This window comes from Hypomesus transpacificus, chromosome 15, assembly GCF_021917145.1.
Source record: "Hypomesus transpacificus isolate Combined female chromosome 15, fHypTra1, whole genome shotgun sequence".
NCBI classification, from domain to species: Eukaryota; Metazoa; Chordata; class Actinopteri; order Osmeriformes; family Osmeridae; genus Hypomesus; species Hypomesus transpacificus.
Window position 1 is genome coordinate 12,793,986 of NC_061074.1, and position 27,239 is coordinate 12,821,224.

Sequence of the window (27,239 nt, forward strand, 5' to 3'; positions counted from 1 at the left end):
GCCCCGCTGCCACGTTGCCACGGTAACACTCACACTGAACAGTCAGGTGTGCCGAGGCGGATGGCGAGACTCCCAGACTGTTGCTCGGGCTGCAGGTGTATTTTCCAGCATCCTCCGGCTTCACCCGGAAGATGATGAGCGTGCCGTCAATGAGGATGCGTACCCGGAGCTTCAGGTCACTGCCAATAGGAAGCAGACATTTGTCAAACGGGTCATTGTGACACGCACGCACACGGGAGGGGAGGAGGGGCACGTCTGTGCAGTTCTGCAGCACGGCCAGCAGAGGGCAGCACAGAGTCAGACTGCATGCCAGCTTCAGATGGGCTCCAGAAAGTAGAGCAGTTGTCAGACAAATCCCCTTGTTACCAAAATCACCTTGTGTTTTCTCTCTCACTGCCACATGAAATGAGGCACCACAAACAGAGGCTGATATTCCCATTGTGTTTTCAACAAATGACCAGCCAATTAAACACTGCGTGGGCACATTTTGAAGATGCCATTTGACGGGAAGTGTGGATTAATTCAAAGCTTATGATTCTCTTATGTTCTCTAGCATATTGTATTTTTTTTAAGACATTATATTTTCACTGACAAAGAGAATACATATAAAAAAAAGAAAAAAGCTAACAACTGTTAAATAAACTGTTAAATAGAACATGGTCCCTTGCATGTAATGTCTGTATTTGCTCCTCCTGATCAAAAAAAGGCTCTGAAAGACTGTCCTTAATTTTTTCTGTAGTCTTCTTCTTCACCTACTGGTTCTCTGACTGTGTACCAGTGTCTATCTGAATGTGTGTCTGAATGTGTGTCTGAGTGTGTATCTGCATGTGTGTCTGAATGTGTGTCTGAGTGTGTGCAGCGTCTCAGTTTGAGGGCTGCTACAGGGAGTCTGGCAGAGCTGCTGGCTACGCTTCAGATCAGCCCTGTACGAGAGCCATGTGATGATGACACAAGCACTGAGTCATGTGATGCTGTCATCAGAGCATGCTAACCCGCCTGCCCCACGCCAGACGGCCCCCCGCTGGGACAACTTTAACTGTTTCTGGGGCACCAAGACGCACGCACACACACGCACGCACAAACACACACACACAGGGTGACATGAAGGCATGCACACAAATCCAATGAGAGAGAGAGAGAGCATCCGCAAAGACACATGCGCACACACCACACACACACATTCAATTACATTACAGGAAAGCTGAGGGTGAGAAAAGAAAAGAAACAGACAAAAGACAGAGGAACACCTAATCTGGGACTTAAACTATTCATTACTCAGACCTTCGGACAGTGCGACACACACACGCATGCAGGCACACATGCTCATGCACACACACACCCACACGCTGAACAGTGTTACAGTACAGAACGGAAATCGATCATGACTTTACTTCTTGAAGTAGACGTTATCCTCTTCCCAAAACCATGTGTAGGTTAGGTTGCCAGGATAGGCCTCGGCTTGGCAGGTGAAGAGTGCATTCTGGGATATGTTTACAGTGATGTTTTCTGGTGGTGTCACAATATACGGTGGGCCTGAGAACATAGAGAAAAAGCCTTTGGATTATTACAGTCTGAAGAATATACTCAATAATTGTTCAGGTGAGACATTTGTCATACAATATTGACATCAATTCGTTCAAAAACAGGTGCAGGACAACTTTTGGCTTCTGTTGGAAGCCCACAGCAACCTTTACTTGGACAAAAGCGTGTTTCAAAAGAGAACAGGTTTAAGGTTGTAAGACAGCGGACTGCACACGGGAAAAGTAAAAATCAACATTGTTGAAATGTTTAAAAAAAGTATTCTCGTTTATCTCCTGGTCTACAACAAAAATACTCTATCCCCATGATTTCACCATTATCCTACTCAGGTTCCTTCTGGCCTTCCATACATTCAAGGATATGGACAGGCTACACAGAGGGAGACAGAGCTAATGCTAATGCTAAGGATATGGACAGGCTACACAGAGGTAGACAATACTAATGCTAAAGCTGTAATACGATCCCTGTAACGTCTCTTTGGCCTGCGATGGGATACAGTAAGAGGGGAGGTGCTGTACTGTAGCCAACATCCCAGGCAGGAACAGGGCTTACCAGCTCTTCACATTGGGCATGCCCAGAGCCTCAGGGGTCCTCCTGTTTCTCTGTAAATCATTACAAGCCATGAAAGCTAAGCTGTTTTTTATTAGTGGGACCAGCAACAAGCCTCTTGGTTCTTCATCTTGGTATAGTTTACACAAGATTAGAGAGTACTGAAAGGGGTGGTTGACTCATAACTATTAAAAATAGATCACTAGAGTGAGAGTCATGACTACTTAGCTATCTTACTGTTCCTGCTCAGACAACTTGCCTGGCCTATTTCAACACACACCTTCTGCAGAGGGTCCTTCAGCAAGTTCAACATGTAGCTCGCAGACATAGACACGTTTTGATCAGATCAGATCGTATCTCAGATGCATTAATTTAAGAATAGATAAGTGAGAGCTTTATTTTATCATTTTATGTCTCGAAATCTCAAGGTAATTGTGCGTGTGAGAGAGTGAGAGAGAGAGAGAGAGAGAGAGAGAGAGAGAGAGGGAGGGAGGGAGGGAGATAGAGAGAGAGAGAGAGAGAGAGAGAGAGAGAGAGAGAGAGAGAGGGAGGGAGAGAGAGAGAGAGAGAGAGAGACAGTGTCTGCATCTACAGCTAAATCCTTGCCTGAAGATGTTACCACACTTTATCCTCCCCAAAGGCACCTGCACACGGACAGAAAAAGATGGCATCTTCACCACACTATCAAACCAACGCCTCCATGGAAGCAGCCGCTCCGCCGGCAGCAGCGCTCAACACACCGTTACCTCCTCTCCAGTGCTTGTTGTGAGGGTGAGAAGGAGCCTGAGACAGGCTGGAACTGGAGGCTCGTATTAGGACTACGTATCTGATCTGTGTCTGCCTGAGAGCTGGGTTAATGGACCGGACACAGACAGTGATGTTCCCTCAGACAGACACTGATGGAAACACACACAAACGCACTCAGACACGCACACACACACACACACACACACACACACATGCACACACACAGATCCAGACAAGGACAATTATAGGGGAGTATTGACTGTCATGTAGACTTGCCTATAGTCCTCGTAGCACACAATCAGCACATATCCCAAACCTTAACTCACTGTATAGTGAGTAAACTGAAGATATTGCATATCTGTATGAGTGGTTGAGGGATTGTAAGTATGCAGCTTGTTATGAGAGTGAACACAGACCATGGTGCGTGTGAAATTCATATCTCTCTCATCTCTCCCTGGAAGATACCGGATTCAGTCCACCAGGACTCTGATAATTCATTAAGCTCTCCTACAGTTATCCTACTGTGCTAGTGGCCATGCAGTACCATCCTATCACAGCTGCACACCGCATCAAGACATCCAATGTCTGTGTCATTACTGGCGGCCATTTTGTGCTGATAACTGCCCACTATACACCTCCCTAAACAAGTCTGACACAGTTTAAGCATATGAGGATCCGAGCTTGATGCCATTCTGAATCAAGAGAGTTCATTGAGATATCCCCCCAGTGATCACCTTGGACGAGCAGGCGCGTTGTGTGCAGCACCTCCCCCTGGTCGCTGTAGGCCCTGCAGGTGTACGCTCCTCTGTCCTCGCGTGTGATCCCCAAGATGGTCAAGCTGCCATCATGCACCTGCAGCCGTGCAACAACAACACAGCAACAAAAGATGAGTAAGTATAATCTCTCACACAAACATGGAATATAATCACATTATAAGAGCGTCTGCCAAATTACTAAATGTACTAGGACTTACTATTAATATGTAACTTGTTGTTTCCAGTGTTCAAAGTATGTGCTCAAGGAGGTACAGTATATACACAGTTTAGTACAGGCTATATCTGGTACTTTATTAGATACGAGGGTGTGCTGGAAGTATCAATGTAACAAACATAAACCAACACTGAAGCCATCAATGTGTTGTTTTTCTAATTAACTTTGAATCTGATGTGCAGCTAATCTCTTCATGCGGTAACCCTGGAAACGTGCTGCTGTGAATGTCTTCATCCAGCCAATGCAGGGGCATTGTCAGGAATCAAAAAGCAGTAGAGAAACACATGACCCCCCCCCCCCACACCCCCCCCCCACCTTCCCCCCCCAAAACTCCTACATTATTCAGAAGGTTGCTGGGATCAGTCCAGTCTAGTCACACACAGCTGTCGTCTGTCTGTCCAGACCAGAGACGGAGGGATCTAGGAAACCTGGAGCATTACAACAGTTCACCCGTCCATCTAACAGCAAAGAGAGCAGAGCAGCTCCGGACTCATCCACAGCACAACTCCTGCATCGGGTCGGGCAGGTTGGGGTACTCTAGCAGTGATCCCCCTGCTTGTGACAGGACTAAAGTGCCACTCTCCACTACTGCAGCTTTGTGTGTGCGAGACCTTAAGGCACAGACAGGACACAGGAAGGGAAACTATGTTTAACATAGTGTGACAGTCGTTAGGGAGTTGCTCAAAAGTAATACGATATGAGCCCAAAGGAGGTGTTAATGTGAGATCAGAAAGAGGAGGAGCGCAAGAAAAAGGAGGAGAAAGAGAAAGGAGGAGGAGTCAGCGCAAAGGGAGGAAGAGGGGGAGCGGAGGAAAAAGAGGAGGAAGAGAAAGGAGGAGTCGGCGCAAAGGGAGGAAGAGGGGGAGCGGAGGAAAAAGAGGAGGAAGAGTTTTTCTTCTACCACATGTGCTGTAGAAGTATCTGTGAGCAGGCTAAGCTCCCCTGCAGCAGGGGGGTCGGAGTTGTTGAGCAGGATTCCTCCTCTCCTCCCTCTTCTGGCTCATTCCCACCATACTCCAGGAGATCTCTATGGAGCCCAGTGTGAGGCTGAGCAAACAGGACATCTGATTTCTTACCAGATAGAGCTTCTTTACAGTTTTACAGGTTTGGTTTAGTTGAGTTAAATCCGTTTTATTGTATTAAAAAATTATGATAATGTTTGTATTTAGAAATATAAACCTAATCTTTTTGGAGGGATAAGCCAGCAGATCATAAATGCACAACATATTATCTGCTTCCTAGCATTTGGTTTGCAGTAGATATTAATTTTCAGTCTAACATTCATATTAAGAGTAATGTAATATTGATGCAGCAGGAGGGGATAAATAATGCATATGGACGTCCTGCTATCGTTTACTAAGACCAGCGTGTTAAAGCCCAGGGCTGCAGAGTTCTGACCTTTTGAATAGACTGTGGTGTGTGTGTGCATATGCATGTGTGTGTGTGTGTTGGGGGGGAATCATTGAGTGAGAAAAGGGTGTGAGACAAGGATGAGAGACGGAAGGAAGAGAGGGAGGGATGGGAGGGAGGGAGGGAGGGAAGGAGGGAGGGAGGGAGTGTGGGGGAGACATGACAGTTGGGTGATTGACAGACTACGGCGCTGGGCCGAGACACACTGTCACTTCCCGTTCATCTCACAGCAGCTCCAAATGTTAGGTAAAGCCTACAGCGGGCTGAGGGATCTACACACTGCACTCTGCACACAGGGAAGTGGGGGCTTAGTAGTTGAGGTGGTGGAGGGGTGCTGGTGGGGGGGGGGGGGGATTGAGAATCCCTTCTGGATAAGTGGAACACAAACATAGAACATAACACATGTAGGAAGGGTTGCAACCTGATATGCTTCACTGGTTGTCCTCCTCTGGGACTTCCCTCTGCATTGGCCTTCTGAAGCCTGACTGACATTCCACTGGCCAATTACAAATCAACTCACTGTCATACCCAGGATGACCTGTTAGACAGCACACTGATATAGTCTGACCTTCCCAAATAACCAAATAGCATAGTCTTGGCCGTGAAACAGTCTCATCTTATGTGCTTTAACCTCACCTGAATAAAATACAGGATCAGTTATTTGACAGATTATTCCAAACAAACCCCAAGCAGTAACTCTTCACTGGTGATACTGGGTACTTGCTGTTAGCGTTTTGTCTTACCGTATATTTTGCATTTGTGGCTAGCTCCTCCCCTTCCCTCAGCCAGCTGATCATTGGTTTAGGGTTTCCCTGGGCGGAACAGCTGAGAAGGGTGCTGCCCCCCTCTTTGGCCTCCACATACTGTGGAGGCGTGGCTGTAAAAGTGGGAGGGGCTGTGGGGAAAGAAAATAATAGTCATCATATATTTCAGGATCAAGACAGTGAGCCAGGCTAGTTTGATGCGAAACAGCTTCTTTTCAGCATGAGGGTTTCTACCTCGAGCTGTGACCTATTTCTGTCCATGAATCCATCAAAGAGTCTCGCCAACCATCAAACGGAATATAACACTTCATTGCATGATTCCATTAAAGCTAACTGCACAGATGTTCCGGTTCCCTGCTAATATTCATATAGGTTCACTTCACCATCTATTTTTAGGGGAAATAAACGCCTGTTCAGCAGGTCTCCTGAGCCAGAAGCTTTCTCTTGTTCAAGGTAATTTCCTGATAACAAACGGCAGCATTGTGCTGCATTTCAGAGAAAGGGATCAGACTGGATCCAAGTGGGTCACGGCTGGCCGATGGGATTCTTGCCCTGCTCCTAACTAAACACACACACACTCACACAGACACACACACACACACTCACACAGACACACACACCTGGCGCAAAGTAAACAAACACCCCAATTAGCATCTCTAGACATCTGCCCATACACCCTGCCCACCGTCCTACCATCTCTCCCATCCAAGCACACAGCCAAGGAACTAGTAAAGTACACAACTGACGACTACCTCAGGTAATCATGTGCTATCATAATAGTGTTGCTACTCTCTCAGCAGGCTGTGGATAGCAATGTTATAATCACTGTTGTGACGGCATCATATTGATAAATAATGTGCTAAGAGGATACGATACAGTGCACTGGAGATAAACAGGAAGTGACATTTAAAGTGAGGAGATTGGTCAACAGGGGAGTTCATTACCGCCATCAGTACAACATGTTGTACTGATGGCACACAGAGGATCATCACAGAGGGAACTTGGGAGATGTTGAACTGAAGTTGAGCAGTATGTTCTCGCCCTACTTCACGCAGTACCTCTTCATTTTCACCTCTCCTTTATTCCTGGGTTCATAAACCGGCATGTTCACACCCCAACCCTCCACACACCCTCCTCACCACACCACAGCTGATGCCCTATAGCAGCCATTCCCGACCTTTTCCACTTTGCGGCCCACTTGCATAGCTCAAATACTTGTGCCGCCGCCCAACACATTCGTTCACTTAATTTGCCTTTATCACACGTTTAACAACACCACGGGAGCCAAACAATTCGCTTTCAAGGCCAAATGTATTTGAGAGATCAAAGAAGACAAAGCGTCCATCAGCGCCACAGTAAGCACACATTGTAAAGAGAGGTAAGGCATGAATGACTGCCTGCAGCTACATCTGGATGAGAGGGGCCTAAGGAGAAAGCTCTGCAGTTGGACCCCTTTCGGAGAAGTGAGATGGTTCGATTGCATTTACATTTACATTTAGACATTTAGCAGACACTCTTATCCAGAGCGACTTGCAGTAAGTTAAAGGATATTCCTCCCGAGGCAAGTAGGGTGAAGTGCCTTGCCCAAGGACACAGCGTCATTTTGCACGGCTGGGAATCGAACCAGCAACCTTCTGATTAATAGCCCAATTCCCTAACCACTCAGCCATCTGACCTCCCTTTAGGCTCAATTGCCTTACCTATCATTGGTATCCCGGATGTTGCGATCACATTTTTGTTGGGCTCCAATTTTTTGGGCTCTAATTTTGGGGATCAGAACTTCACCACATGAATTTGAGCTGGAAGAATTTTGGGCTATTCTATTTTTATTTTTTTGGGGGGGATGTGAATTTAACTGTTCATACTTAAGCAACCTGACTTTCTGAACCTTGAATTTCTGGATCAGATTTTTTTTTTTTACATTGAAATAAATTTCAATTTCAATGTTAAAGAGGTGAATTCAGAACCAACAAATTCAGTGGTGTTCAAATTTCAATATTAAGTATTCAATGCCTTTGTAAAATTAAAAACATTCTGTCAACTGATTTTCTTCCATACGCGGCCCACAGGTTAACAGAGTACAGTACACTGTCCAAGCCAAGGAAGTATCACACTTAGTGTTCTCTTCCATGTTCTGTCCCTCTCTCTGGTTTCATCACTCACAGCTCCTTTATTCGCTGGAAGACTGTTCCTCAGGGATACACACTCTTTTTTGATATTGTTGATTTTTAAAAACTTTTTTTTCCAATGTGAACAGTTACAGAACCAGTGAGAAGGAGAGAGGTAGCAACAAAAAGAAAGATGGAAGAGAGGGAGGAAGATGCATCCCTGAGGATTATTTAGGAGAGGATGATAAATTATGATGGGGAACAGCATACATTGGGCTGTTTGCTGTACTTCCACAATCTACAATAATTTTCCCTCAAGGCAACAAGATCCCTTTAAGAATATTAGTCCCTGAAGCCACTATTATACGCATATATACACACACAGAAACTTTTGCTTACTTTTATGTTATTCGTTTTCTCCCTGCAAAAGTCTCTAATTACCATTAAGAGGAGAGGAGAGGAGAGGAGGGGAGATTAGATGAGAGGGCAGAACAGTGGCCTCACTGTCTTTTGGACACAAGGCCTTGCCATCTGACACCTGCCACTGAGTAGGCATGAATTCACTCTCTGCTTGGCAGGAAGTAAAGGCCAGCAAACAGGAACTCAGAGCAGGAGTGTATGCTAATTCCACCGGCCAAAGGAAATGGCTGCCCTAAGTGTCTGTGTTGCAGCAGAGCAGGGGAGCACCTGCCGCCCTTACAGAGAGCCTTTTAGGAGACAGCAGTGACATGTCTGAATGTCAATTGAAGACACAGATGTCTGAAAACAGACAACACTTTAATGTTGCTGGTCATGCCGGCTAATAGCTTGGCTTAAGACACAGATAGTCTTTGGTTTGTAAATCAAATGTCTTGTACGCTACACATTTGCATTTACCCTGCAACAAGATGTCTCAATTGGACAAGGAATACAAGACACACACTGTATATGGAGTAGAAAAAGAAAAGGAGAGACATCGTTTGAGGGAGAGAGAGAGGGAAAGAGAGGGGGAAACAGAGAGAGAATGAGGGGGAAAGAGAAAGAGTTAGAGGGAGAGAAGTAAATAGGCTGAGCGAGAACACTGGTGCTCCTGTGTCCGCACAGGAGGCCATTCAAACACACAAACACACACACAAACACACACGCACACACACACACACACAAACAGATGTTCACACACTCCCACCCCCTTGAGGCACCGCAGGTGACACTCTCTGGCAGAGGCACAGTGAGTTTAACCCAGCAGACAGAGAACTCATTTAAGAACAGCCAAATACACACACACACACACACACCCCATTACACATGCATGCATGAGCACACAAACATGCACACACACGAAAATACTGACACAAGCACGTACCCTTACATCATTGAAAAGACAGAAAAACAGAGAAAAATGGGGTCCGAAGTGGGAAGATGGCTACAAATATGCAAAAGCAGCTGAAGCCTAAAGTTTGCACTTTTTTCTCATTTATATACCACTGTGTCCATAGTAGAATACACACGCAACTTAGGCTTCATAGGTACAGGACAGACGTGTCGTATCCATTGTGAAACAAGCAGTACGCATGCGCAGAGCTAGATCAGAATATGTATGAGCTTCACACTGTGAGCTTAGGTTCACAGACCAAAAATACACTCAAAGTGTGAAGGAACCTGACAGTGTACTGCTGCAAACTGTCGTACCAACAACGTTTTCACACTCTGTGAAGTGTCTCTTTGCAAGTGCACTGTTTCAATCTCTTAAAAATGTGACTCAAACACACACTATATCTGACCGTAACATTTAAATGCACTGGAAAATAATGCTCTAGCGAGGCAGGAGAGGGCCAAGTGGGAGAAGCACAGGATTGCAATAAACAGTGAAAGCCCTAGATAATTACCATGTACATATTTCCTTGTTGCAGGTACTGTGGATTTCAGTGTGCCTGCATATGGAGCATAATAAACGGCTGAACTATATCTGCACTCATCCTGAATGAATGTTCCCATCAAAACTTGATTTGAGGGATTCCCAGTATACTCCATTTTGTCAAGCTTCGTTGTACTGTGTCTTTTGATTTTAGCAAACAATATAAAAGCGCACATCACACAGGATTGGCTAGCACACTGGGGCGTTTCTTGGGAAATGCAAAGGTGCAGATTTCTTTCCGCGCAGTCATCAATTTGATAGCTCCCAGACTTTCCAAGCTGTTCCCAGGCTGGATTGCCCCAAGCAGGCCACAATCAATGTCTTTCTCACCAGTATCTCATCCCTATCTCATCCATTTACCCCATCTGAAGAGTAGTCTCTGACATCATCAAAAATGTTGAAAGGTGAATGACAAATACCTTTGATAAATGTCAGTTAAAAACACAACACTCAATGGGACTATGTGATGATGGATGGTGGAAGAGAAAATCGAATGAAAATTAGGAGAAACACAAGCCTCATTAAACATATTCCAAATAGCATTTCAAACAATCGATCAAAGACAAACAGCGACCAACTGGCAGTGAATCTTGACATAAACGTATCAGACTGTCAAATAGTCTCTTTTTCTCTGGCTGGCAAGTATGATTTGTATGTCCAGAAAATATGTGCTCAGACATCTTCAGAATATGGTGTTGATAAAACGTATATAAGCGAATGAAAACTCGCAATGAAACCTTGGTGGTCGTCTAGCAACTACAACTGGGCCATAAATCACCATGGTGAACCACTCTGACAAGAGTGCATTACAGAAACGATACTTTCTACACATTCAGTTCTTAACCCTTATACCACTGAATCACCCCAGCCATCCATATACTGTATTTGACTCCTGCTAGGAGGGAAGCTGAGGGGATGGAGGGGGCTGGCTTGGCCAGGGGGGGGGGGGGGGGGAGGGGGGAGTTCGGTAGATGACTCACCATTGACCGTGAGGTGCACCCAGCTGCCATTGTGGAAGGTGTCGTACTGCTGCTCCAGCATCAGGACCCGGCACTCGTACCAGCCCTGGTCCTCAGGGTGCACAGGGACAATCTGCAGGGACGCCTTCCCATGAAGACTGGCTCGACCTGAGGAGGAGACAGAGCGGGGCAGGGGTTCAGAACGAGGACCAACACACAGAGGTGACACCGTCTACACGTGTAGCGCTCAAACCGTCTGTCTATTCTAAAAAGGTAAGCCCATTCTATAGTTCTTGACTGATAGTGCCAAGAGTAAGCTTATGCTGCATAACTCAATCACAAGATTACCTACATATTACCCACAGCTTCCTCTATGACACACTGTTATTCTCCAGTACAGCACTGCTACATTACAGACCATATTTAAACACACATACACACACACACATCTTCACCCACACATACTGTGGTTTTAGCACCCAGGCCTGCATGATTAATAACCGCCAACTGCACCTTTGAGTCAATGAGCATGTTGGTCTCACAAAGCTGAGAGATCACGCTGTGCACGATCCATGTTTTTTTCAACTTCAATCATACACATAACTTAAATAAAACAGGGTGGCAACTGCCATAGATCAAGGTCAAAGGCATTTGACTTGACCCAAAATGAAAATGATTGCATTTGAATTTGAGCGGTTTCCCAATCCATACTACTTCACAACCTCTCACAATAAACAAATTACCGTCTGTCCCTGGCCTAGCTACAGCTGCCTGCCAACATCAGGATTAATGGAGCACATTACCTGTGGGGCGATCACTCTCAGTCTCCAGCTAGCTTCTACTGTCTGATGAAGCACATAGGGTTGAAATAGGAAAGCACTCAGTGTCAATACCCTCCGAAAAAGACTGCCTTTTGTTTTAAAGCTCAAAGAGATAAATTGGGATTGCAACAGGAAGGAAGTCAGGAGGGATGGCTGAAGTGAGGGAGAGTAGGTGGGCACGTTGAAAACCTTGGCTGCTCAACTGTCTGTCTCACAGCTTCTAAAGCCTAGCACTCAGTCAGTCAGCCAGTCATTCACTCAGCCACTCACTTCGTCAAATGACGAGTTTTGAGAGTGGAACTCCAACTGCTTCTTTGCCTGAGGAGAACGCAGGCATTTTCACCCAAGCGTAGAGGTACTGTTAGAACCAAGCATAGAGGCCTCTCACACTGTTAGCACCACTGCCTGTTACAGTAGTTCAACTGGAGCGTCAGCTATCGATGTTCCCAGCCATGCATATAGATCCCATAGACAACCTAGCCCCTGGTTGGCTGGAATACCTGGGAAAGAAAACGACAGTTTTTGCGCATTTTATTTACTTTTTTGTTGTGAGCAGAAAAATCGATGAGGATAACGGGAAAAGGGAAGAGAGGGGACTGCAGTCTGGCAGTAAAAAGTCAGGTCTATTTCTGCCCAGGTGATGAAGTGCAGAGAGAGGTGGGAGGTGGCATGAAGGTTAGGCATCGACCTCAATGCTTATCTGTCAGCGAACGAGGGGCGTGCGGTAAACAAAGCTAACAGCACTGTGTCCATGTCAGAGCACTTCCCCTGGAGCAGCGGATTGAACACTAGACGTCCACACTGGCAACAGGAACACAGAACTCACGCGTGAGCTACAACGTCTCAAAAAGCAGCACTTATGGAGGAAAGCCACAGTCTAATTTCTCGTCCATACAGTAATAACCACTGTCCCGTTGCAGGCTATTACCTTTATCTGATTAAGGATGAAATTGAAGAAGATGGTAGATGATTGGAAGCCAGTTTGCTCAATAATTGAGAGGACATAGAATAAAACTTCATAACCACAAATCATAAATTAATTATTGATGGCCTCCTTGCTTGAGTGGGTGTACAAATACATGTTTTTACGTTTCCATATTTTCATTGGGCACATTGACAAACAGCCTCTGTCTAGCAGACAACAGCTAGAATACTCCATTGAACAGTGTTTTGTGCTCCCATTAAAACATTCCCCATCTCACCTCGGAGAACTAGAATTCCGTGACCCTCAAAAGTCTGTCATAAAATGTGCATAGTTCTGTTGACGCCTTGAACCCTCTTGTCACAGAGAGATACTAGACATGACTGGCATGTTAGTGTGAAACCCAAACCCTCTGCCATTGCTGTCTTAGAAATACGCTGACAGAGGAATGATAGGACATTTTCTCCTTTTGCTTGAACAAATTATTTAGTGGTTAAGAGATGAGAAATCATGAAAATTGTGTGTGAGTGTGTGTGCGTGTGTGTGAGTGTTTGAAAGCGAGCTGGAGAGGGAAAATAAATAGAGATTGTGTGAGAGACACTGAACGAGAGAGAGAGAGATAGAGAGAGAGAGAGAGAGAGAGAGGGAGGGAGAGAGAAATATAACCTCTTCAAACCTCTCCTCCAGACAGTCAACACCATGCATGGAGACCGTGTATGGGTAGCATGGCGTCAAGCGCATGCCATAGTTACAGCCATTAATACACTGTCACAGAGCTAACATCTAACAGGGTGTACCCAGAATGCACTGTAATCGGAGGGGATGAATCCCCCAGCACACCCAAGCATCTGCTGTTTCCTGCTAATCCCACAGCCCTGGACCCTGGTCCACATGGCACAGGCTCACTACAGCAGTCACTATGCTGAGGGACATATGATGGGGCTGTCTGTTAGCAGATAGCATGTGTCATTCAGAACACCTCAGCAAGCGTCAGAAAAGCTCCTCTTCGCCACGTAAATGGCTCCACGAACATCCCCTTGTGTGCGTCACCGACACCTACACGTTACATGGAGTTTGATTAACTGAAGTTCGGGAGGAAGACAGCCCACCAAGACTCCTCCTTCGCTCCAATCAACTCATACGCATCGGCCCAGTTAAAGCACGGAGGAATGCGACCAAACCAAGCTCCCTGTTTTCTCTTCCGTTCCTCTGGTCCTTGTGCTAGCATGTTATTGTCACCCTTCACTTTCTTCTCTGCTTCTCCGCCACACCCGAAGTTCAATACCTGGTAAATATGCCTGTACCCTTCATTCATTCATTCATTCAACTGCATCAGGCTCGGCTCTGCTACCAGCCTCCACCAAACTGCATCAGGCTCTGCAACCAGCCTCCACCAAACTTAATCAGGCTCGGCTCTGCTACCAGCCTCCTCCACTAATCGGGCTTGGCTCTGCTACCAGCTTTGCTTCAATAAAAGCAGATCATTATTCAATTGCTGGTGTGTTACTGAACTCGTGAAATGCAGCTATATGTCCTTTGTGCCTATGGGATTTAATGCCTGCATTCCACATGCGTATTGTACTGTGCTGTGTGTGTGTGTGTGTGTCAGGGGAGTGTGTGGGTGAGTGTGGGGAGTACAGTCTAGCAGCATACTGCTGATAGGGGGATATTTCACTCCACGCTCTCAGCCCCAGCAGATGTATGGTGATTAAGTCTCAGGCACTGGTCTTCCATTGGCCCTGAACACTCGACATGGAGGGAACAGCTTCTACTAAAAGGAGCCAGTCTGAGCGACCCAGCCGTCACATGGGTCCCTGCTCCCGAGGACGGCGAACACATAAAGACCACTGTGTGTGTCAGGGGCCACGCTTGAGGGCAAAACAGGCTGCCTTAAGCTCACCGCTGCAGGGAGAAAAAATGACCCAGGATCAGATTAAAATGAAAGTTTTATTTCCCATTAAATAAGATTGACAAGTCCCGAGAAGGTACGTAGCACATTATCGTTGCAAAACATCCAAAAACATAAACTGATGTGTGCTCGCAGCATTCCATGTCCGCGCGGTCTTCTATGCTTGCTATAACAGCCACTGCAGGGCACAAACATAAGTCCAGGTGTCGGCACGCAAATCAGAACTTAGGAAGGCCAATAGGCTAAGAAAACACTATGAAAGTAAAGAAAGTTTCTAAATAATAAGCCAACTGATCATCTTATTGGCACTCAAACAGAATAACAACAGAGTCCAACATATTGTGTGACACGAAGCTCAAAAAACTGTATTTGTGTATTAGTTATTCAGAAAAAAAATTGGCTTGCGCTCGCATTAACTATTGATGTCTCTACCAAAGCTGATATCAAACTTACGTCCCTGACCTGTCCATATAATAAGTAGAGGCCTGTGCCCCCAATAAAGCGTTCTGTCTAGCAAGGCGCCTGGGAGGGTGGAGGCTCCTACCTGTGTACTCCGGGTCCACATGGGGAGGGTAGAAGCGGAAGTTGATGAACAAGGGGATTGGCACTCCAAACTTGAACCACTCCACCACGTAGGGGGGCTGCTGGCCGTCCAGGGGAGGGGACACGTCACATCCTAGAATCACGCTCTCTCCAGCTCGCGCCGTCACAAAACGGGGCTCTTCTCTCACACCGTGGGCACCTGGGGGTGGGGGGGAGACAGGAAATCAGCCACAGTGATATAAGTGTAGTTTCATAGACGATACAACAAGAAAGGGGGAGGCGGAGGATAAGGCTTTTACTACAGTACACTGAAAAACTGACATTCTGCTGAGCAAGCTTTTAAACCACACAGCAGTAAGGTCCAGAAACTAGGCCCAAGGTGTGGTGCTCAACGCTCCTCCCTTTCTACATCCTTCTTTCTGCCGTAAAGCCATCACAGTTCAGTCAAGACAATCACGTATTAGATTTGAGCATTTATTGTTACATGACATGGACATGTAGATTTACTTTGGCGGAGTGGATGATCTAAGGGAAGCACTCCCTGCCTCCTCGATGCAACACATACATACATGACATATGAGGCAGGGAGCAATAGAGATATAATCCCCCTGTTGGATAGATACACAGACAGCATGGGGGAGAAGGGGACGGTGGAGGGTGGCAGCAGCACTGATCATACAACGACCGGGGTGAGTGTGTGCATATCCGCGCGTCTTTTAAAGACGCCTTATCAGACGTGGCCCAATGGATATGCGCTGCTACATGGGTGTGGTAGTGGGAGGAGTAAGGAAGGTGGAGTAAGACACCTTACGTCCCCGATCACTGACTGACGCGCGCTGCCCGGTTGCCCTGCCAGAACTAGCTGCGCTTAGTTGCTCTTTCCTGGTGGTGTCTTTCCTGGTGAATGTGGTATGTCCAACTGTGGTGTAGCAGATTGTACGCAAGCAGGCCAGAAGGCTCCATTGATCAAAGCTGGCTCCTGCTCAGATGAGCTTTACTATGAGTGCCACGGTAACCACGGAACCAGCCCTGGCGTTTTGCCACGGATCTCCAGGCACGCTGCCGAGCGCTGACCTATCGGACGGCTGAAAGGTCAGCGTACCTGCCTCAGCAGAACCCTCACTCTGGGAATGGATTTTATGCGGCTGCCTCCCCCGCTCTCATTGAGCCTGGATCTCCTCCCCCGTCAGAGCAAGCATGGCTGCCTGCCTTCACCCACGGGGAAAATCGCTTTGGGGATCAAGAGACATGCTGACGGTTCACTCTCCAGTAACACCAGCTGAATAACTTAGCACTTTCATTAACAGTATGATTTGCATTATCAAGGCAAATTTTTCCAGGAAGTACATCTTCCATGTACTGGAGTCTTCCTGCAGCCTTCACCTCAGGAAGAAGGTAGCAGTATTCAGATGCTCCATCTCTATGGAAGCGACATCAACTCCTCTGCTTTACACCAGTGTAACTACCAATCCTACCATTGGCGGTATTTTGCATACAAAACATACTAAATATTATGTCCTGTCTTTTCTTTGGCAAGGCTCAGTCAAAGATCTTTTGGGCATCACCTCTGAAGGCCCTATGAATGAGTTAGTGATTGTTTTTACCAGTTTAATCTGCTTTATCCGGTGGAAGAGTTAATCCACTTTATTGCGTTTAGCCAGCACAGCTTTGGGACTGAAACAGAGCAGATTTAATCAAATTACACTTTTTGTAAAGTGGAGCCGTGGTCTGCCAGTCACGGACCTTCCTCCTAGAAACTGCCCTGCCATTGTGTCTCCCTGGTAAGAGAGCACAAAAATCACGATAAGAAGCCATGGCTTAGCCCTAACAACTGACCCAGTGGTACACGTGCACAAATCACAAGTCACTGGACCTTCCACATGACCACAAAACAGCCCCTTAATACTAAAATCCACACTAAATAAACTAGAGACAAGGCAACATAAGTTACTCAGCTGAAGGATGGAGGGGGGGGGGGGGTCTCAAAGCTGTGAAAATGTAGGTCACTGCCAGTAATACAGTTTTACAAGAGTGAAACCAGTAAACGCAAGGTAAAAAGAGAGTAGTAGAGAAAGATAGAGCAAAGAAGGAGTGGGAGGGAGCAAGTGTTGTTGTGACTATAGCCATGGTATTACAGGTCCACCATGTAGGACCTTCTAATGCTCTACCTCCTCCCTGGTAGAACCCAGTCACATGATCCTCTCGGAATCTTCCTAGTCTTCCAGAAAACCCAACACTCTACACTCTGACGCTTTCTAAATTGGTTCATATCACCTCCGGCTTCATTAGCACTCCCGACATTGTGCAGATGCTCCTGATTGCATCTCTACTCCATACAAACCCCAAAGTTCTCTGAAGGCTGCTTGATGACAAGATCTATTTTCAGGAAAATATTTGACGCAGTTGCAACCCATCTGTGATGGAAAACAACAACTTATTAAGAATGCGTTTTTAAATAAAAAGATTCTGAAGTACAGTTAAATGAAGAGAACTTAATCTTTTAATTGGGTCAACATTAAGTGTAGTATAAGTGTCCTCTAAACCACACCCTTGGAATAAGACAGTCCTACACTTCTGGACCTCAAAAATGTCAGTTTGTCACATGGTACTATGGACACCTGGGTTATTAGGATGGGAGGCAACCCTTATACTTCTCTCCATACGGCTAAGTTCAACGGTTTAGGTATCAGTTCAACATTATTTGGGGATCTTGGTCCCAGTGAAAGCAATCGTGGGTAGATGAATTGCTATAAAGACCCAGGATAATATACTGCCTGGCTAATAACTCCCCAATCCCTTTATGAGATCATCACAAGGGGACGATCAGCACAGGCCCGGTCACTGCTACTGCCGTTTTCATTTCCTTAATGGAGACACAGTGACCTGCTTGGGTTTATGGGGCCTTTTTCGAGGGAACATATTTACGCTCTCAACAAGACATAAATGCCAGCTGTGCAAATCATGAGACAAGCCTTCCTGCTCTATGTGTTCATGCGCTGAGGTCCGACCCCACACACACTCCATCACACAGGCACCAATACATCCCAAAAAAGATCCCAAGTCAAGATACCAGCCCACCCTCTGTTGGCTTAGTGTTGTAACTATGACAACGGAGAAACAATTTATTGCACCCAGGGTATGGAATGGAAGCTAAACGAACACAAAGACAGAGAAAGAAAAAAAATTGTCTCTGAAGCTACAGTGTACATCTCATTAGACAACAAACGATGTGGTTTATGTACGACATTGAAACTATAAATACGTAGATCAATGTACAGTATAGGCTACTATGCACTTTACAAAATGAACTACACTTCCCTCAGTGATATCTGCTGTCTACTTCTCACCTGTAAATTAGCTAAATCAAAGGCGGCCTATGTCCCAAAGCACAATGCAGGAGAATACATCTCCATTATTTGGCGCAGGTTAAATAGGCAGGTTCACTCCCAGTAACAGCAGCAGCAACTGTACACATGCCGTGTCACCTCCTTCTGTTGCAACTCACTTAATCAATAAAAGGCATCTGCTCAGAGTCGATCAACATCTGTCCAGGGCAGCACATGAATCATCACTGTCGAAGCAGCTGGGACAGCCAGGAGTTAAAATCCACTGGAGGTTTTTCAACCAGTGTTTTTTCAAGTGGCTGGCCTGATAATAGGACTTGCATGAAAAGTACTCTGCACTGTGCTTGCAGTGATGATCATAGATCTGTGTATGGACGCTCTAGGCACTTTGGGCAATAATTATGCAGCCAGAAAAATGTTTCTGAAAAATTTGTGACATTAATGAGGGCCAATATCATGAAATATCACATAGAATGTGAATAAATATAGAGAAAAATAATGAGAAACAATATGAATATTCTGGGCTGGATTTTTTGGGGACTATACTGGAGGCTTTGCTCACTCTAGGGTGCCTAAATCTTCTTTGTGACTCAGAAAATCTCTCTATAAATGTTCCGGGAGTGCTCGGGACTCATATCTACAGCAGCCTTACGGAAGGTTGAGATTTGTGAAGCTTGGCGTTAACAAAAGAGAACTTAAAATGACATATGCAGCACTCAACACGGCCACACATTGCCAAGGCGTGACACGCTGAGAACTGGATTTTTAGTGCAAAACCACGATGGACGGGCGACACGGCGTACAGGAAGTAATAGAGTATGGAGCTGACCAGAGAGAGCCTCAAGGACATGAAGCTAGGGGGCTGGACAGGCCTCTGACAGGGCAGTAATTGAATGCGAGCCTGCATGTGCTGAAGGTCACATTAGAAAGGTGTTTGTGTGTGTGAGGGGACAGGGGGGGTCTATAAGTGTGAAGTGTCTGTATTGAGATTAGTTAGAAGCGATGACAGCCAGTAGCATTCTTAGACTGCCAGTGTGAACTATTACATAGTGTGCATAACCCTAAAGTAAACAACTACATGAAGATCGTGGGACCATGGGACAGTATCAAGAAGGACACCACTGTTACAGAAGGACCAGCAGGTCAGTGACTCAGTCCTACTCTAGCAGATCCACAAGCAGTCTGTCAAACTCAGGGTTGAGTAAAAACATCACAGTGATACATGACATTTGGACATGACTCATGTAACACAAAAGAGACACTTCCCTGTGTCCTCCACTCAACCCACGCCTATACACACACACACACACACACACACACACACACACACACACACACACACAGGCTTACACAATGACCATTCTGAGAGCTTCCCATTGGTCACTACACTGCAGTAAAAAAGGTGTTATATCTCCTCTCTACTGAATATTTTTTTCCTCTCTATTGAATATTTTTTTTGAAACGGTATATAATTCATCCAACATAGCCACTACCAACTACAGCGCAGTTTCTCCCCCTTGCCTCCTACACAAAGCAACAGAAGTATGCTTTGTCTGCTAGGCTAAACACACAAGGGCCCACACATATTCACAAGCACTGAGCTAACTGCCTCCTATCCTGCAGTATGAAAACTTGGCCACTGTCTTTTAAGACCAAGAGGGTGATTCAGCTGACAGATAGTAACCTCTTTGCCATCTAACTTCAAGTCTAGTCTGTTCTTCCTCCGGTCCTCTTTGAAGGACCAGCCCACGCACACTAGCTGGGCCCAGTTAGAGAGGGGCCTCGGCCTCGAATAAGCTGACACCTGCTTCTGCCGGAGCAACACACGCATACACCAATACAAATGCACATACAAAATATAAACACGTGTACATATGTACGGATGTGGAGACACACTCACACAAACATCTCATACGCATGCACCCCAAAAAACATGCTCAAGAACACTCAGAGCTGGTGTGAAATGGGCAAGGCTTGCCAGATGCCCAAAGGGCAGACCGATACCGCTGGGCACTGCCAGAGAGGCATATTAAAGACAGTAAGACGGGGAAGAGGTGTCTGTACCAGGTGTTTAATAGTCCCTGATGTCATTTTTACACATATGCCAACAGAGACACAATCCACATCCACATACCCACATACTCAGGTCAAACAGAGGCAGTAAATTCCTTAACCATTCTGTAGATGTATATCATTAAAAGCCCTATTGGTACAGCACTATTAGAGCATATTAACTTGCTTATATGGCCTTGTCTAATTACAGTGGGTTATGGAAAATAATGTTTATTCAACGTTAATAAATCTCTCAGATCAGCATAGCTCCAAATAACTGTAAGTGATAGGATCTGCTCAATACATTTCATGATATGCTAGGGTTCTTTCAGGCAAGCTTCTCAGTTAAACCCAAAGCTTGCCTGTACCTCTCTGTCAGATCATTTCATTATATCCAACATCATATTACAGTCTCCACCCCTCTCTCCTTTCTCTCTTCTCTCTCTCTCTTCCTTTCTCTCCATCTTTCACTACCATGTATTGCAGACCCCTCTCGCTCTGCGGCAATCTTGTCTCTCTCACTGTGTCAATAACACTACAGTGAATCTCCTGAATTCTGCTGAGCCCAATAATATGACTGTTATTTGTTTCCCCCCATTTAAATCCTTCGACCCTCCCTGTTCAGTGATGGAATCCATTTTCTCCTCGGCTGCCTGGAGAAGTACTTGGCTCTTTTCCGACCCTGAGGGTTCACGTGAGAGAAGCAGGAGCTTCCTTTCCTTAAGGGATAGGGCCTGCAGTCCTTCTTGTCTGGTCTGGACGTTCAGTGAGGCCAGACAGATTCACATCAAATGAGTAAATAAAACATGAGTCACTGACTGGTAGCCAAACTTCTTTGAATGTCTGCATACACAAGCATTGCATAATGCGATTCCTCATTATACTTGAGGGGGGGGGGGGGGGGGGGGGTATAAAGTTTGTTTGAGGTCATTCCTCAGGGCATGAGAAGTCAAGCCCCAGGAGACAGCAGGGGGGGGGGGGGGTTCTGTCCTCTAACTAGACCCCCTTACTTATCCTGGCTATCCCAGAATGCCCTAGGCTTTGTTTGCAGGGAGATTCCACAGGGACGGTACTGGCTGAGCGGAGAGGAGTGGAGAAAGCAGAAAGAGCTGGCAGATGCCCAGTGCTGTGTTGGCAGGAGTCTGCCTACCACAGCTTGAGAGCTGGGCTTTCTCTAGCCTCAGCTCACAGGCCTCACTCCCTCGACTGGGACAGAGAAAGTAGAGCATATGCCTGAAAGTGAGAGTCGATGTCAACGAATGAATGAGTGAGAAAGGAGTTTACTAGATCACAACTTGATCTAGTAAAAGGAGGCTGTGTCAATGAGTAGTAGTGGTGCAACAAAGCAAACAGGAGAGGAGGGTGAGTGAGTTAGGGAATGAAGACTGCATTGAATTATCCCTGTCTTGCTCCCATACTATGAATGAGTAAGAGAACGTGAGAGTCAGGAGTAAAATGAGAAAACAGCTGCGATGGGTAAGTGGACTACTACGAACACACATGGCGCAGAGGATTGAGGTTTGTTGAGGTCAATTCCATTTAACCACCAGTTAGTTCAGGAGCTATATTGAAATACAATTCGTGTCTATAGTATTTTTACAAAATTTTTAATGTATTTATTAATTCGCTAAATTGATTGCTTTGAAATGGGATTGACCCTGGGCTTGGACCTGCTACTCCTGCCACCTCATCCACTGTACCGTCTAGTCCCCAGACCTGGACAGACTGCAGAACTGACGGACAGAATACAGGTTTAGCATAGTCATTAAAACATACGACTGTAGATTAACAGATCATAGGCTCCAATCTCCCCATTACATTGCTTTGGGCAAGTGTGTCTACTAAATGAATTCATAAAAGTAATTAAAAGGAAGTGACCATGCTCAATTCATTCAATATTTAGTGGTTTGATGCAAGGTTAGAATTCATGTTTAAGGTTTTCAGATTTGTTTAATTGGAATGAATCCGTTCACAGGTCTCGTACTCAGTTCCATTGGAAGCATGGAAGCCAGAGATTTAAAAAGTTAAAACCAACTCAGTTCATACATGATAATACTGATTATTTATGCCATTAAGCTAAGCATGATCAGAATCTGAATCTGAATCAGTTTTATTCGCCAAGTAGTTTACACAACAAGGAATTATATCAAATGCATTCAGTATTTGGTTTCCAAACAACAGTCATTGTTCACAGATAACACTGTGTCTTCAGTGCCAGAATATTTGAATATTTGAAACAAAATCTTTTGGGGTTTAAAACGAATACATGGCCCTAAGTTTCTTTGTTTGGGAATGAGGGGTCAGAGTTATCAGGTGACCTCTTGAAAAATGTCTCCCTCACCTGGACACAAATGGAAAAGCAAGGTTAAGTAAGTCCATAGGTCAATATAGTGAGCTCATAAAAATGGGAACAAACTTGAATTATTGATAAGGAAACTTATAATTGCTGCTCTCCAGACAATAACTCCATCCATGCTGATATGCAGTACTCAAATCGAAACAGTTCATGTCATCCAGATACAGCAATGTGCCTTGCCCTCTCAAATATTGCATAGCAAATATCCATCGCAAGATGCACAGGACTACACAAAACATCAAACATAATCTAATGTTAAGCTTATTCAAAAATTAAAATATATACCTTATATTAGTTACCTTTCCATGTAAAACACAGATTTGGTCACACCCCTTTTTGAAATTGTGAAACTATGATTTCTACTGTAACTGATTATGAGTTATCATCAGATATCATGCTAGATTAAATCATGGTTTTTGCTTTTGCTTTCTTTATATAACAATTACCTACAGAATTGCTTTTAGTACTCACTATGCCACATCCTTGTGGTCTAGCTCACTGGTAGTCTGGGGTTCAGAAGCTATTGGGCAATTGAAAAATTATTTTCCACATCAAATGTAGGCTACCAGAGGTTTACGTTTCATTTCTTCATTTAAAACCAAGTATTGTTTTCAAACGAGAGCTATTTTCCCATTAAACATTCACTAATACCAATTAACTAAAGCTGAAGTTTCACGTGACTTGCGAAATGCAGCCATTTGTTACAATGAAATACAGCCCTTGCTATGGACTGTCATCATAAAATCGTGACTAAATTCAAATGCCAGCAGAAAAACATAAGTACAGACGCTAAAAACAATATATTATGGGCGGAACAAGATATATTGCACTTCAACTCACCTTGAGCAGCCGTTCCTCTGGTGCTGAATACACTTGCTATCAGAGTGGCCACATACCAAATCATAGTACTATTGCCGACCAGCTATTACCACGCAAAGTGCCCCGTTCAACGAATCTTTCATATTCGACCTTGCACCGCACGGTGTCTAATCGATAGCCTTTTATTCATATTCTGTATCTTTTCCTTTCTGCGATTCCCTTCATCCCTTCCCTCCCCCGTCCTTCCGTCCGCATCCTCTCCCAAAGACACAGAGCACCTGCACCGCCGCGGTTGTAGTAGACGGAGCTGCTTTACGAGCGCATAGTGAAACCAAGTGCGAGAATGTAGTCAGCAGGTCCGCCTCTACTATCATTGGATTGGTTGGTGATTGAGGCTTTGGGGCGTGTATTGGTTATCCATCCGCCCCTTCTTACCCGAATGACAGGAGAACAGTCGGGTACCAATTCAAGGTGAGTTGGAGCGTGCCGTAGTAGTGGAACCGCAGTATCATGCGCATTGACAGAGAGCCGAGTCCGCATCTTTAAATGCCTCCTTATAAGTGTCACCACGTGGCACCATCATTGTTCAAATATCACCGATTATACTGAGAGCCTTAGGACAAATATGTATTCTTCATATTCAGCCTACTCTACCACAGGTTCTGGCTGTGTTGCTGCAACTGCATACATAGGCTATTAATATGTCACTAATGCGTTCGTGGGTGGTCGCCTTAGTGTCACTTATTTAAAACGTTATATTTGTACTACTGTACTACCGTACTATGTGCTAATGTGCTAACGTAATGGGTGTGGCAAAAGATACAATAGTGTTTGCCTGTTTCTAAGAAGGGAGCAGCGAGTTTAGGGATGCTGTGTAATCATCCATGCTCGGTGTTCTCGTGCACATGTCACAGCACTGAAACCCAATGCATTGAAATACTATCCACAAGACGTTCATTCCGAACGATCTGCTCATTGCACATACAAACCTCAAAGGATTCAAATGTAGCCTATCTTTTTGGTTTATTTCACCTGTCAATTATTGAAAGACATTCAAACACCTATGGCATGTTTAGCCTTCATTTCTAGTAATGTTTCAGGAAGCAGTCTGAGTATTAATACTGCATGCATGCACTTTCCTCAATTAGATGTGAGCAATTCAGCAACTGTGTTTCTCAAGGTGTCAGCTAATGTTTATCATGCCACACAACCCAACCTTTCACAGACTGATTCCAAGCATTATGGACACATGACTGCATCAGCATGTGTTGAGAAGGGAGTGCTTGCCCAATTAAAGACTAAAGCAAAACTAATGTTGACTGGATTGCCAATGCTGCAGACCCATAGACATTCAAAAGTTTAACAGCACATTTAAAAAGGTGATGACAAGAATATTTACAGTATTTTTTAGTAAGAAGTGGACTACACTATAGCCAAGTACTCCAGTTAGGAGTGATTAATTTGAAGCCTTGTTGAGGCATGCATGTATTGGGTTGTGAAACTGTGAAACAATCAAAACAAGCTTAGTGTGTACAATTTGGGCTAACATTGTCTTGGTTCACAGCACACATTATCTCCTCTGATGATTTTCTCATGGCCTCATCCTGTTGTCCTGCAAGAGAGAGAATCAAAACCTGAAACAGACAATAGAAAGCTGTATCAGGAGACAAACTGTGTTTGGAAATACATCTGTGATTCAAGCAGTCCGAGGTCTTGGAGTACTGGACAATTCAAAGTGACATACCAACAAATCGAGAATGTTATGTTGTTATCAAGGTGAACTATGTCTGGCCTGTTAATATGGTTTCTGTGTACATTGGTGAGGCGATGTGTTGAGTAAAACACGTATGTAAATGAGTCTTTCTCATGGTACAGTAAAGCAGGGGGGACAGTTTCTACAGGAATTGATGAAGTCGTCCAAAGAGTGGAGCTGCCCTCTCTCACATCTTCCCAATTACTGTCAGGAGAGGTACACTGCTCTGTGACTGCTGCATGGCAAACTGAACACAAGGTCATTTCATCTCTCTCTCTTTCTCTCTTTCTCTCTTTCTTTTCTCTCTCTCTCTCTCTCTCTCTCTCTCTCTCTCTCTCTCTCTCTCTCTCTCTCTCTCTCTCTCTCTCTCACCTTCCCCCTCTCTTTCCCTGGCCAGGCCTAAAGTTACAGAAGTGCTGACACATCACCTTCTCCTGACCAGGACATATCATGACCCTCTGGGAGCATATAAGCCCTGGTAAGTACAGGTTCTGTTTCCACGGCGACACAAACATGGCATAATGGCATTAGCCCAGCTTTATGGGGCTGTAGGAGCAGACAGGGCTGGTAGGCTGGGTTACGCTGTGGTTTCTTTCAGATTAGAGTGACAGACTGTAGCAGGGGACAGATCGGAGTGCCAAGATAATCTCCAGTTATGCAACAAAACTGTGAATGTTTTTAAAGTATTGTTACTGTAACAGGCTGTTGACATTATCGTATACCTTTTTGCATAGTTACTGAAGCACAGTTGCAGTACTTATACTTCCTTATGGATTTGCCTAAATGATCAAGCCTTCACCAGTTATTGTATGCATTCCAAAGACAAATGTGGATTATTGGTTTCCTTGGCAGGATTGCTGATGGGTTACATGGGTAAATAACTGGACAGTCTATAACATAGCATGATCTTTCGGATGAAATATCTAAGTGTTACCTTTCAACAACCCCCTATTAAACTGGTGTCAGTCTGAGGTTTGTCAAGAACCATTTTCATGAACTGTTGCTGCAGTGTCATATAGTCCATGCTAGCAGACCCATAGAGCTTAGATGTTCTGGCTTTCTGCATCTAGACTTCATCTGTCACCATGTCACTGCCAACCCACAATGGTTCCAATGGATGGCAGGCTAATCCGGCCCTCGCCACACGTGATTTCTACAAGGGCAGCTTGAGTTGGGTATTAAACAGCCTTTCCTAAATGCTTACAGTCTCATTCCCCTAACATCTGTTACCCCGAGTGGGGACATACAGTACATGAGATGGGGCTCTCCAATGTGCCGACGTGATGGTCAATGAACCATCTGGATGTATCTGGGGATTTTGGACGCACAGTAGATGCCAGGATGTAAGGACTCCTTCCTGGAAGCCACCGCACTCAATGAACAGGGTCTTTTTTCTGTTCCCTTTTGTTTTATAAGTGCCGTATGTTCCTGTAGCATGTTTCCCATAGGCAAGAGCTTGTATGAATGCGCAAAATACTACACAGAAGGAAAATTAACACAGATTGTCTTGATGATAACTGTCGATGATAAGTGTTAAATGTATACAGCAGGCAGGTAGTCTTCATTTAAATCTGAAGCATCATCATTCATTATCAATAACATCATTTTTTATAAGCCAGAAAATATGGGTAATCAATAAACAAAGACTTCCGCGAGAGAGTAGACGGGCAGGAGCGACCGCAACCACTGCAGCACTGTGCCAGCTGTCACCACTTCAGCCTGAATGGGGGATTCCCAACACACTGGCCTGCAGCCTCTGA

At 45.1% G+C, this 27,239-nt stretch overlaps 1 protein-coding gene across 1 annotated transcript in view; it reads right to left on the reverse strand.

Annotated features, from left to right (window-relative positions):
* Positions 1-23,965, reverse strand: part of LOC124477967 (protein turtle homolog B-like) — a 33,832-nt gene extending 9,867 nt beyond the window's left edge. Inside the window, exons 1-7 of the mRNA XM_047036045.1 lie at positions 23,748-23,965; positions 15,157-15,354; positions 10,982-11,128; positions 5,979-6,130; positions 3,570-3,687; positions 1,392-1,533; positions 36-179 (exon numbers count right to left, since the gene is read on the reverse strand). Of these exons, the coding sequence (XP_046892001.1) occupies positions 36-179; positions 1,392-1,533; positions 3,570-3,687; positions 5,979-6,130; positions 10,982-11,128; positions 15,157-15,354; positions 23,748-23,811 (965 nt within the window). The 5' untranslated portion in view covers positions 23,812-23,965. The remainder of the gene's footprint in view (positions 1-35; positions 180-1,391; positions 1,534-3,569; positions 3,688-5,978; positions 6,131-10,981; positions 11,129-15,156; positions 15,355-23,747) is intronic.
* Between the last annotated feature and the right edge of the window lie 3,274 nt (positions 23,966-27,239).